The sequence below is a fragment of the Symsagittifera roscoffensis genome, chromosome 6 (genome assembly GCF_963678635.1).
Source record: "Symsagittifera roscoffensis chromosome 6, txSymRosc1.1, whole genome shotgun sequence".
In the NCBI taxonomy this organism is placed as follows: Eukaryota; Metazoa; Xenacoelomorpha; order Acoela; family Convolutidae; genus Symsagittifera; species Symsagittifera roscoffensis.
Window position 1 is genome coordinate 26166674 of NC_087067.1, and position 11645 is coordinate 26178318.

The 11645-nt window shown below is 36.5% G+C and overlaps 1 protein-coding gene across 1 annotated transcript; it reads right to left on the bottom strand.

Moving 5' to 3' along the window:
• Positions 1-614: 614 nt before the first annotated feature.
• On the bottom strand, positions 615-9541 carry LOC134848355 (MFS-type transporter SLC18B1-like). Its single transcript, XM_063865759.1, has 3 exons — positions 8535-9541; positions 2141-2315; positions 615-1207 (listed from the first exon to the last, which is right to left on the bottom strand). The coding sequence occupies exons 1-3, from the start codon at positions 9190-9192 to the stop codon at positions 697-699; spliced, it is 1344 nt and encodes a 447-aa protein (XP_063721829.1). The 5' UTR covers positions 9193-9541; the 3' UTR covers positions 615-696.
• Positions 9542-11645: the final 2104 nt, after the last annotated feature.

Consider the following 11645-nt stretch of genomic DNA (forward strand, 5'->3'; position numbering starts at 1 on the left):
ATCAAGTCGGCTCAATTTGACTAATTTGGAATACACCATATAATGTTTATTCTGAAACCACGTGCTACAGGTACGACTGAGATCGAATTGCACTCATAAGCCCCCGCAACTTCCAATTTCACTTCTGTTCAATATCGAGCCCGCTGATTCCGGGCGAACCTTAAGCACGGCCAGTTTCAAAGGGCGCACTGCACACAATTTAGTGTGCGACGTCAAATAAGTCAATATTTTGGCGAAATTTGTCTCTTTGTTTCTACAATCATGAGTGTGTTTATTATGCTCAAAATGGTACAATAAGTGTGAGCTGGCAACACTCTAAAAATAGCAAGTTTGGTCAGTTTAAATTATTCGGACTTTATTTTAACAGGCCTTGAAAAATGAACACAAAAACTAAAATTCAATGAATGATATACACTTTTAATTCTACTTCGAATTTCCAAAATTAACTTGAAGGATTAATTTGAACATGAATCTGAAGTTTAAAAAAGTACGGAACTAAAAATTAACTTTTCTTTAGAGTTTTATAGCAATTTTTTGTTTCTGGTTTTGGCAAAACAAATTTTCCGGATCAAAACTGCTCGAGGATATCAAAGTTTTTATGTTTGCATTGGCACAATTTGGCCTATTTCTATTCGAGAAAAAAACGCATCAAATTAAATTAATCAAAATTTGGTCAAAAAGTTCGTGAATAATAATTCATATTGTGGAGTATTTCTTCGGAAAAGCAATTAGCCGATATGAAAGTAAAGAAAATATAATTGAAAGCAGAAACATCGACATTTCAAGTGCAATAGCACCTGCATAGCCCAAAAACTCAAACACTAAGCCGCCAATAATAATAGAGCCAAAAGTCACGCCTACTTTTGACCACGTATTGGTCCATGCTGACATCAGAAAACGATATTCTGTCGAATTCGATGAGTTTGAAAGCTCCTGTTTAAACACATCATGAAGAACTACTAAACCGGCAACGTAGCCAGTTATGTAACAGAACCCCCGCGCCAAAATCAGACCCGAGAATAAAAAGTAGTTGGCGTAACTCCCGTCGTAGAACAGAAGAGCACCCAAAAGTAGACATCCGCTGGCGCCCAAAATAGGAGAGAGGAAAAAGATTGTCCATTTGTATCCTTTGTCGACTAAATAACCGACGACAGGTGAGCAAATCAAGGCTAGCACAGCATGTGGAACGTAGTAAAGTCCAATTGAGCTTCACAGATGATACGTTAGACTAGTGGTGCATAACTCATATTTCGACTCAATTAAAAATATAGTAGTTCGCTCTTATTTTATTTCTGATAACTATCGTTATCATGTTTATCATGTCGACCAAATTAGTTATTTTAGGTGTTCTAAAAAAGCAAGCAGCCTATTTTATCAAAAAGTTCCAGAGAAGTTGGCAAAAAGTTCCAGTGAAGCGTTTTTGAAGTTGACAAGCGTGTCAAATCTATAGTTTTGCACAGTTTTTGGAAAGAATTGGCCTAAACATACATTTTTTTCTTCTCTGACACAAGTTTAGACCTTAAAACTTGGTAAAAATAGACGCAAGAGCGGTTTTATGATTTTCTCAAAGGGGATCTTCAAATTTTTATTACATTTTTTTTTACCTTTTTCATTGTCTTTCATAAATTTTTGTGCCGCAGGTAGATTTTTGAAATAAACAGGCATAAAATAGAAGTTTATAAACACTCTTAGGTTTTTTTCTAAGTTTTCGTTTGTTTTTGACGAGAGCTCCCCTATCAAAAGTAAAATATATAGGGGTCAAAGATGCTTTTAAAATTTTAGGGTCGGTCAGCCAAATATGGAAGGCGTAAAAAAAGTATCAAAGTGGGGGATGCTTTGGGTGGCCAGAGGGTTGAACCCCTGAGGGAGGCGGTGGACTCCCCATGTGAACCCGCTATTGTATACGCACTTGAGGCGTTGGCTTACAAGTAATGAATGGGATAAAATAGCACCAATAAATTATTCTAGATGTAATCGAATATCCGAGAAGGATGGATTTTTTTCACCTGTGTACACGGTTACGTCAGACTTTTTGTATGTCTATCTATATTCAGGATCATTCAAACCATTCAAGAACGATGAATTGATGAATTGATTCGGGATTTACAATGCACCGCCTAGTCTGACATATCATCCCGACCTCTCTTGTATTTTGACGACGTTGATTAGGAAAGGGGAGAAGAAGACGGCGATGACCCCCAGAAGGGAGTAGTTGAGGGCGTAGGGGATGGTGCTGATTGCAATCGTGGGGGATCTGCACACTTTTTGCATCACCTCTGATCTCGTTTGCAATGACTGAGAAGACGATGATGATTCTGAAAAAAAAACAACAGCCACTTTTTTGCAATTTCAACCAGATTCGAAAGTCGAAAGTGAAAAGTTTGCCCGTCTTTTTGAACCTTCATAAGCAAATGTTTGCATATGTCAAAGTTTTATCATATTTTCAAAGTTTCAGTCGCCAATTTTTTATATTGTTTTTTGTTCTTTTCAATTAAAGGTTTCCACGTACTCGTTATGAAGAAACAGAAAAACTTACCGAGGGCATAGTTGAAACTACACGTGCAATTCCCTGTACTATAGGGAAAAATTAAAGATACTGATACTGATTCAGATTTTCCATCTGATAGAAAAATAAACTGCTACATTAATTTATAGACAAAAATCTAGGGCCGTTTTTGACTGCCTTGTTGGCAACTCTATTTTCTACTTCTGTTAGTCAGAAAATTCTGATCTATTTTTATCCTTGTCATTGTCTTCGCTTTTTTCCTTAACAAATATTATCGCGACACAATTAGATAGCAAAGTTTCCTCGATCAGACATTTTGAGTTTGAAGCAATGACTTCTCTTAATAATGCTAATCGAAGATTTTTTTTTCTGTGTCTAAAATTTTCATGCGATACAAATATTGCAGCCAAAATCGGTTGGTCTGTGGTTGACCTGTAGCTAGAGATCTCGCCTTCAACACAAAGCAAAACTCAAACGACACGCTATCTTTGCAATGGTAGGGAATCGAACAAACGATCTGACTCATTCAACTGAGTTTTGCTTCTCGACTGAATCTTTTTTACCACTTTGCTTCCTATCTTTTTTCTTCACTCTTTGCATGTGCCTCCAATCTTTGCTCTTTACTCATTTGCTTTTGCGTTCCATATTTTTTTCAAAATTATGCTTCACATCCTCGTTTTTTTGCTCTAAATTGATTGTCACAGAATTATTGAGCCTTCTGGGAGAACAGGCATCCCTTTTCCATCATTTTGATTCTTGAGATTTTCTGCTTTTTGGGCCGACTTCTAAAATTCACTCCTTTATTAAATTTAATTTCCTTACTGGTGAGACTTGGGACTAATTAAAGGCATCATCTATAGTTGCTTTTTTCTTGACCTTTTATTTTTTTGTTTTCAAATGATTGAAGGATGGTTGTGCGATTGTTATGCATACGAAGTTCATTCGACCTTCGGTATTGATTATATACTTGCTAGCTATATAATGCACCGATCGTTGGCCGATCATTCACTAGTTGGAAATAACCTGAGATTGTGATTTTTTTCTATCTTTTTAGATTAAAATAGGTATTGTACGTTATGAAATTGTTCGTAAATAGGTAGAACTTCTCACCAATTTATTATGGAGCAGTAGAAAGATTGGAGCTTATGGAGAAATCATTCATTTTGGACGAATCAAATCAAGGAACCGCCGACAAATTGAAACCAATGGAGCGATCTGTTTCAATTGTGATGATCAAAAAGAGAATCTGGATATCGATAATCTTACTGGACGGGAACTCCAGAAATTCAAATCCCGATCACGGAACAAGGTGGACATAGATAGAGTCAGCTAAAAATTAAGGATTAAGAACGCGATGAAAAATTACTCCTCGGTGGAGAAACAAATGAACGAAAGTTTGGACCGAAAATTCCAGAAATTCAAATCGCGATCCTAGCACCAGCTACAGTTACTGAGCTGGACAGAGATAGAGTCAGCCGTGAAACAAAGAATAAAAAATCAATAAAAATTAAAGAAACCTCAAAGGAGAAAAAACAAATGAAAAAAAATCAAACGGGATAAGAATGAAAGGCACCAACAAATATTTTAGCTCAATCCTCTACGAGGCTCACTAAAACGAAGGTAAGCGGCCCTTCACTAGTCAAAAAATTATCCTTTCTAAAACGATGGTTCGGAATTACAGTTTCACATTGCAGTTTCACATTAAAAATTCACATTTAACAAACCACCAAACACAAAACTTGAAAGATATAAATTTCTAAACAGAAATGGGAGAGACAAGAAATCAATTGAACAATGTTGGGGAGCAGTAACAGATTTAGCTAGTACGTGCATTATTCGAGAGGCAGAGACAAGGCAGAATGGACAGAGTAGTTTTCATTTGTAATAAGAAGAACAGAAAAATCCAACGCACTTTTTCTCGTCGACTATCGGTCCATTGGATGCACTAAGTCAAGATCTCATAGATGAGAAAGACTATTTTACTAACCAAAAACTAACAAAATGGCCAGATCGATAAACAATAGTCCCAGTTTAAAAAAAATTAATGTACATGGTCACATAAAAAAACCGAGTCTTGACATTGAGAGGAGCAACTCATGCATTTCAAGAGAGAAGATAAAGATTTTTAAGTGCTCAGAAATAGACACAACCAGGACCATTCGAAATAAAAATTTGAGCCGAAAATAACTGGTAGCTACAACTGAGCACAGGGGTCTACCACTGCGGAAACATTGTCTAAAAGCCGGTAAGAGCCTCAAAGAACAATTGATAATGGCCCACACGAAAAACTTTTAGTTTTTGCTAATTATAAATAAAATTGCACTTTGCAGGGCCATTGTACGCTTTCTGGAGAACGAACAAAAAGTGCTCTTAAAAATTTTATGAAAACTTCTATGATTATCGATCTGTTTACAAGAAAATCCCTTGCAAAAAATGTTAAACAACAATTCCCCATTCTTGGTCATTTCTTTTTCAGACAACTACTGTCACCTATTATCGTTTCTTTGAAAAATTAGAGTCGACCATATGTTATGTTTCGTATCTTGTGGTTTTAAAATCTTTTGTGAAAAGTTTATTTCTGAAAATTTTTACAACTGAAAACGAATTTTTGTTAGAAGTTCCCTGGATAAGCTACTGTCTACCCGTTGGCAACCTCCGACGAGGTCTTCTAAACCAAGGAGAAATATGGGGCCTCCGAGATTTTTTGGTTAATTTAGATGTCAGAAGGTGTCAGAAAAAGACTAGCGGACGGCGGCTACTTCAGAAAGAAGCTCAATCAAAACAATGTGCTTCTCTTGTATCCAGTCGTGGCTCTATCCGTTTTTTAAACCCCCTTAGTTTTGATACCTAGTGGCCGCCGCAACGCTAACTTGGTCGTCGAATTCAATGCCTCAATTGGGGCTGATCCAGGCAGTCCCTCTCGTTTCTACAATCGACTTTTTACGAACGAATTACTCACATTATCTGCCCCTATCGCAAGACGATCAAGCTGCAGATATTAGAAACGACCTTTTAGGAAGCATTGGCCAGGAGTTGAAAAATAATTTTAAAGACAATGATCATAAAATCAAAAAAAAATTTAAAAATTTAAACCATTTTAGAAAATTTCCAATCTCTTATCTCTTAATCTTAGTCTTTTTTAGATTTGCAAAACGTATGAAATCGTATTTTTTTTAATTTTGCCAATAATTTTCATATTTTTTTGAACATTTTCTTCTTTGTAAGTCAGATTTGTTTACTTTTAGGTAACCAACTGTAAGATCACCCATTTTGCACCAATTTCTTCATTTACATACCCTAAGTCACGTTGATACAATAATTAAATAAGTTCATATTTTAAGTTAATGTGCAATTTGTAATTGTTCCGACTTTCGTAACGAAAGTAACGGAGTATTTGTGCTCGGGGTAGGTTTTTTTACTTCAGACAAATTTCGACTTTTTAACTAGCCAATTTTGACCAATTTTTTAACATCAATCGAAATCTATTGTTGTCCTGAGCTTAAATTTGAAAATATATTTCACCTGTGGTTATTTTTCGTAAAGTTATGGCGTTTTAAAGATTGCTATTTTGGCCAATTTGGGACAATTAACGCGCCATATGTTTCCCGCTATTAACGCGTAAGCGAGATTTAATCCGTTTTAGAAATAGTTCCAAATTGGTTCAAGTTAGATAACATATGAAATTATTGATATGTTAATAGGAGCAGAGTCTATCACTTTGTACTCAATTTGGTGTGAGGGGGGGATGTATTCACAAAAAATCTCAAAACTTTTTAGAAAAAAATTTTAATTTTATTTTAGTTTATGTAAATTTTCCAAGTTATTACTGCTCCATAGACCTTAAAGTGCAGTCGGAACATTCAGGGCCTTGCCTTGATACGTGCAGTTTTGTTGGACTACGAATGAAATTTTATGTTCTAATTGGGAACATCAAATTTAGGCGGCAACTTTTCCCGCTTTTTCCTCCTATTTCAGTCGTTTTCCACTTTTTTCTATTAGATGTTCTATGCGTTTTGGCGCTCTTTTTCAAATTTTAGTGATATCAGTCTACGAGTATTATCTTAAACGTAGGAACAAAATCACTACTAACTGGAACTGATCAAAATATCAGACTCCTAAATGCCGAGCAACAACAACTAAAGAGGGCGAAAACTTTATTCAAACGAGGGTTGAGCATAATCACGACATATCTACTGAAAAACCTGATGCTCGACTGGTTTTGAGAAATATCAAGGACCTGAGCGAGAGTAAAATTCCGACTGTCGCAGTCGCCACAGCAATTCAGCCCATAACAGACAATTTTGCCACTCAGTTAGCCCTACCAACTAAGAAAAATTTAGTTCGAACTGCACAACGCATGCGCAAGTAACGAAAACAGGTTTTACCAGTCTCCCCAGCAACCAGAAATTTCCAAATACCCGAGCTATTTAGGAATTTCATAGGATTCGACAGTGAACACTATGATCACGAAAGCATTATTTTATTTGGCGACCCAGAAATGCTACGTGTGCTCGAAAATTCATATTTTGGTTGGCTGACGGATTTTTGAAAGTTACTTCTAAACTTTTTTATCAACTCTACTCTATACATATTCTATTCAGGAATAGCCCCGCTTGCATATATGCTTTCTTAACAAATAAAACAAAAAAACATGCCATCGTTTCTAAGAAGCACTGAAAATCTTAACCCCTGTCTGTTAGTAAACCTGAAATTTTTTTGCTGCATTTCATCAGGTTTTGCAAGAACAACAAATATTGTGAAACGCTGGCGTTATGGCATTCGGTCATATTTTAGTGGTTCACACCCTAGTGTTTGGAAAGTGATCGCAAACTTGCAAAAAGACGCCTCCCTTCGAAAACTTAGTTTCTTTAACGTCTCGAGCGGGCACCAATTTACAGAAAAGAAAAAATACCGAGTCCTAAACGAAAAAGTGCAGCATTTTATGCAGGTTTACGAAGAGAAAACTGATTTGCATTTCTTTCGAGCTATGGCGAACTTGAGCTAAGCATTTGTTCATTTGTTCTTTGTATATATTTTAAAATTAAAATGTTTTTTTTTGTCAGTTTTTTTGACAAAAAACGTCTCCTTGCAGCCTCCCGGACACGTAAAAAGACGCATTGACTTGACTCACATTTGATAAAGGCTGCCTCTAGCAATTTAATCCCAGAACATTCGCTCCTTTTGTGGGACGCTAGGTTTGGACTAGGGGCAACCAAACCCTTTAGACATTGCGTTGTATGCCGACAGTTCAAAAAAAAACGGACAAACTTTAGATGGTTCGAAAAGTTAGTTAAGGTTTACTTTTAAATGATTGCCAATTGAGAAAAACTTAGTTTAGATGGATCAAACTTTTGGCCACAACCAGTTTTTTTTGTTCCATAATTCATTTAAATTTAGCCAATTAACCTATTGTTAGCAAAATTATTTCCAAAAACAAGTTCAATTTTGGAGAAACCTAATCATTTTTGTTTGTTAATTTGAATCATGCCAATCTGAATGGTTTTCAAATTCATATGAAAGTCTAGACTATCGGCAAAGTCATTTCTAATCAAATTTAAACCGCATTTAGTAGCTTGCTTGTTATTTCGTGTTTCGTTTTGAGTCGCAAAAATTTTGGCAATTAAAGCTTTGATGTTTACCGACGCTATAGTTCCGAATTCCTTTCAAGTAAGTTTCACTTTGATTCTAACAATTGGTATTAAAAAGAGTTAAATTGTAGTGGTGTTATATAATTCTGGGATTATATGAGAGGGGGTTAAGAAAAAGAGGGTAAAAACGTGGGGTGATAAGCTTGGTAACAGTTTGAGACCACCTCATTTAGACTTGGTATTGGGTTATCTAATTTCCGATAAACTTTTTTAGACTGTTTTCGATTTTTTTAAGTTAAGGGGGAAAATGTTTTCGTTAAGGGAAAAAAGTTTGTTTTGAATTTTTTTTGTGCAACTTGCAATGCACAGCTTAAAATTTCACCTGAAGTTTTTTTGTTTCTAATTTTCGCCTAATATATGCAGCCCCGTAGTGGACTAACCTTTAACCTTCTCAACCAGTTTTTCTTTTTCTTTCTTGTCACTTCCCTGATTATCTTGAGGGAGCATAAACACAATGCACAGAAACGTCACAAAAAGCCCAAACGAACCGGTCACCAAATAAGGCAATGCAAACCCATGCATGTTATAAAAGACACTCGCTAAAATTGGGCCCAAAATGGACCCGCTCTCGAACGCGATGACTGTCAGACCCGACATTAGTCCAGCTCGGTCCGGGTAAAGAGCGAGAAGAATGGGAAATAACGACGCCCAACATGCCGAATAACCGACTCCAGTTCCGACTCTTAAAACCAAAGCCACGCCTATGTAAACCCAAGTCGAGGTTATATAAGTAATCAGCCCGAAGAGTAAATTTGAACCCGAAATAAGCCCGAGGCCGACCCAGAAAAACGTCTTCATATCGACCATGTGAACAATTTTAGGGAAGAGAAGCCCGCAAAGCGCCGAGGCGATGTCGGAACATCCGGATATTATTCCGACAACCGAACGAGATATGTTTTTATCATCGGCATCTAAAGGGAACAAAGGTTCGGTAATTGTCAGAAATAAACCGAATATAAATTGGTACGATAGTGCTAAAATAACTGTGGCTAGTTCGCGAAAACGAAAACAAGCTATTTTTTTAGAAGGTGTGGACATTTTGAAATAAGAGCGATCAATTTTTTTAGATACAGACTTTATTTCACGATTTAATAAAAAGTATTGGATTGTTATAAAAACTGGGGTATAAATGCCGGACCATAATTCATTTCTACAGCAAGTGCCAAACAAACAGGTGCTTCAATCATAATAGTTTAAGACCAACTGATAAGCAAAAAGAACTGTCACAATTAAGATGGAACGTTAGAGCCATCAAACTATATAACTTACCGATCTCAATAGTCAGGTAGTTAATTTGATTGAGAATATTTGCTATTGAATCATATCTCTCAATTTGACTAAACAAATTTTAGTATGAACAAATAAATAAGTGTCAAAAATGTTGTTTGACGATCCTTGAATCAGAACCTTGAGTTCAAATTTGAGCTGAAAAGCTTTGTTTGACAGTAGCATCAGTATCACTTTTCAAGGCATTTGAGCTCATACGATATTTGAAGTGTGATAAGCGAAATTATGTAATTCTCCGCTGAAAACCGACTTGAAAATATATACATGATCTCGATGGCATTGCGTGCATTGCCATCGATTACAGTGCATTGGATGCATTGTCATTACCTATTGATTGAAAAGGCGCTTTTTAGTTTGGCCCAGATAAAAAACCGTTTTCGTTTTTTTTAGCTCGTCGATTTTTTGCTAACATAATCTGAAAATTAGAAGTTTTTGAACTGAATCAATAGTCACCTTTTGATTTTTGACTCCCAAAAGTGAGGAAAACTGGCTGTCTCTTAAGGAAGATGGTCAAACTAGATCACACAACTAAGTTTAATCTGTTCTCATTTTTCATTGTTTTCATTCTGGTCGAACCAAGCGGGGCGTCGCTGAAAGACACAGCATTAATTCAGGGATCTCTTTAACTCCCCCAAGCCCCCTCTCTTCCCCCTATTGCAAAAGAAAAAAAAATAAAAAATTTTCAACTGGGTAGAAAATGCTCATATGCGTAGCCATTCAATAAGTTGGTGATAGGGGTGGTTACTCATTGGGTAACATGCAGGTACCACAGTGGTCAGTCAAAGGGGGATTGTTGGAAGAGTTAAAGAGGTTTTAAAATCAGCACAATGTCCACCGGCTGAATGGCAACTTGATTTCTTTGGAATGGGATTCCAGTTTAGAGGATGAAGCCAAAATGACGGTAAGACGAGGGGGTAGCGAGAGGGAGCCAAGACATAATGAAATTGAAAAAGGGGTACCCCCAGGGGCGGATCTAGGATTTTTTTGAGGGGGGGGGCGGATTTTCAAAAAATTTTCGAAAATTTTGACGACCTTTTTTTTTTTTTAGGTCGACCAAATTGATTTTCTGAGCTCTTGTAAAGCACTAAAAGGTCCCTGTTTTTGCCAAATTTTCTGCGCCGCAGGCAAATTTTTGAAAAAACAGGTCAAAAAAGCCGTTTTTAGGCACTTTTTGAAAAATTTTGACAAAAAAAATCGCGTTTTTTTGGCGCGCGCTTCCCCTCAAAGTTAGTATATATTGGCGCCAAAGGCGCCTTTAGAAAAATTTTAGGGTCGGTCGGCAAAAAATGGATTTCTTAAAAAGTATCAAAGGGGGGACCCTTTGGGTCGGCAGGGGGTCGAATCCCTGAGGGGGGGGGGGCGTCCGCCCGCCCCCCCCCGCCCATCCCCCTAAATCCGCCCCTGGGTACCCCATATGGTAGCTAACAGTTTTCCACCGCTGTAGAAAAATAATTTGGCGGTTGAGAACGATCACTTTTATCACTAAATCTGTTTTGGAGAGGAGCATGTTCGCTTAGTTGAGATCATTTTTTCTAGCTATTTGAGTTTAGTATTTTGAAGGTCAACCCGCATCTGATTTCAGTTCTAAGAATCGCTTCTATCGGATTTTTATACAAATTATTATAATTTATTAAAAGTACCTAAATGAAAAACTCAAAAGATTTATAATCGAATGTAATTTCTTATTATAAATTCTTGTTGATTATAGTGCTAAAAAAATCTTTGAAAAACGGTTTGAAATCACCGTAATAGCATTAATTCACAAACATCTGATTCAATTACCAAATTCCGAATACTCTTTTAGACAACACTGATTTAAAATTTTATCAAAATTTTAAAATCTACCAATTTCACATGATTTAAAATTACCTCTCTAAAAGTCCCAATTTTTAATTTAAAGCACTAATTATTTTTTTCCAGGTCTGAAAATTCCAGTTTTCCCAATTGTGACAACTTTTTTTTGGGATTGAACACTTTGTAGTACTTAGAACATAGTTGAAAAATGACCGAGGGAAAAAGAGCCCGGCCTGAGGGCACGAAGTTTCCGAGTGAGGCACTTTTGCCCGAGGCCATCTTCAGCTATGTTCTAACTGTTGAAGAGTATGTTTTTGCTCTTTCTGAGGGAAAGATGCCAGAAAATTGTGAAGGAGCGGAAAATTGTGCGCGAAACTATGCAAAAGATTTCTTTTTTAATTCAAGCGTTT

Excerpts from the sequence above, each read along its gene's own strand:
- LOC134848355 (XM_063865759.1), bottom strand. The coding sequence starts at position 9,192 with ATGTCCACACCTTCTAAAAAAATAGCTTGTTTTCGTTTTCGCGAACTA. Across the intron at positions 2,316-8,534 it reads ACTGGTTGAGAAGGTTAAAG|AATCATCATCGTCTTCTCAG; the intron begins GTTAGTCCACTA and ends TTTTTTTTTCAG. Across the intron at positions 1,208-2,140 it reads GTCGTCAAAATACAAGAGAG|CTCAATTGGACTTTACTACG; the intron begins GTCGGGATGATA and ends TCATCTGTGAAG.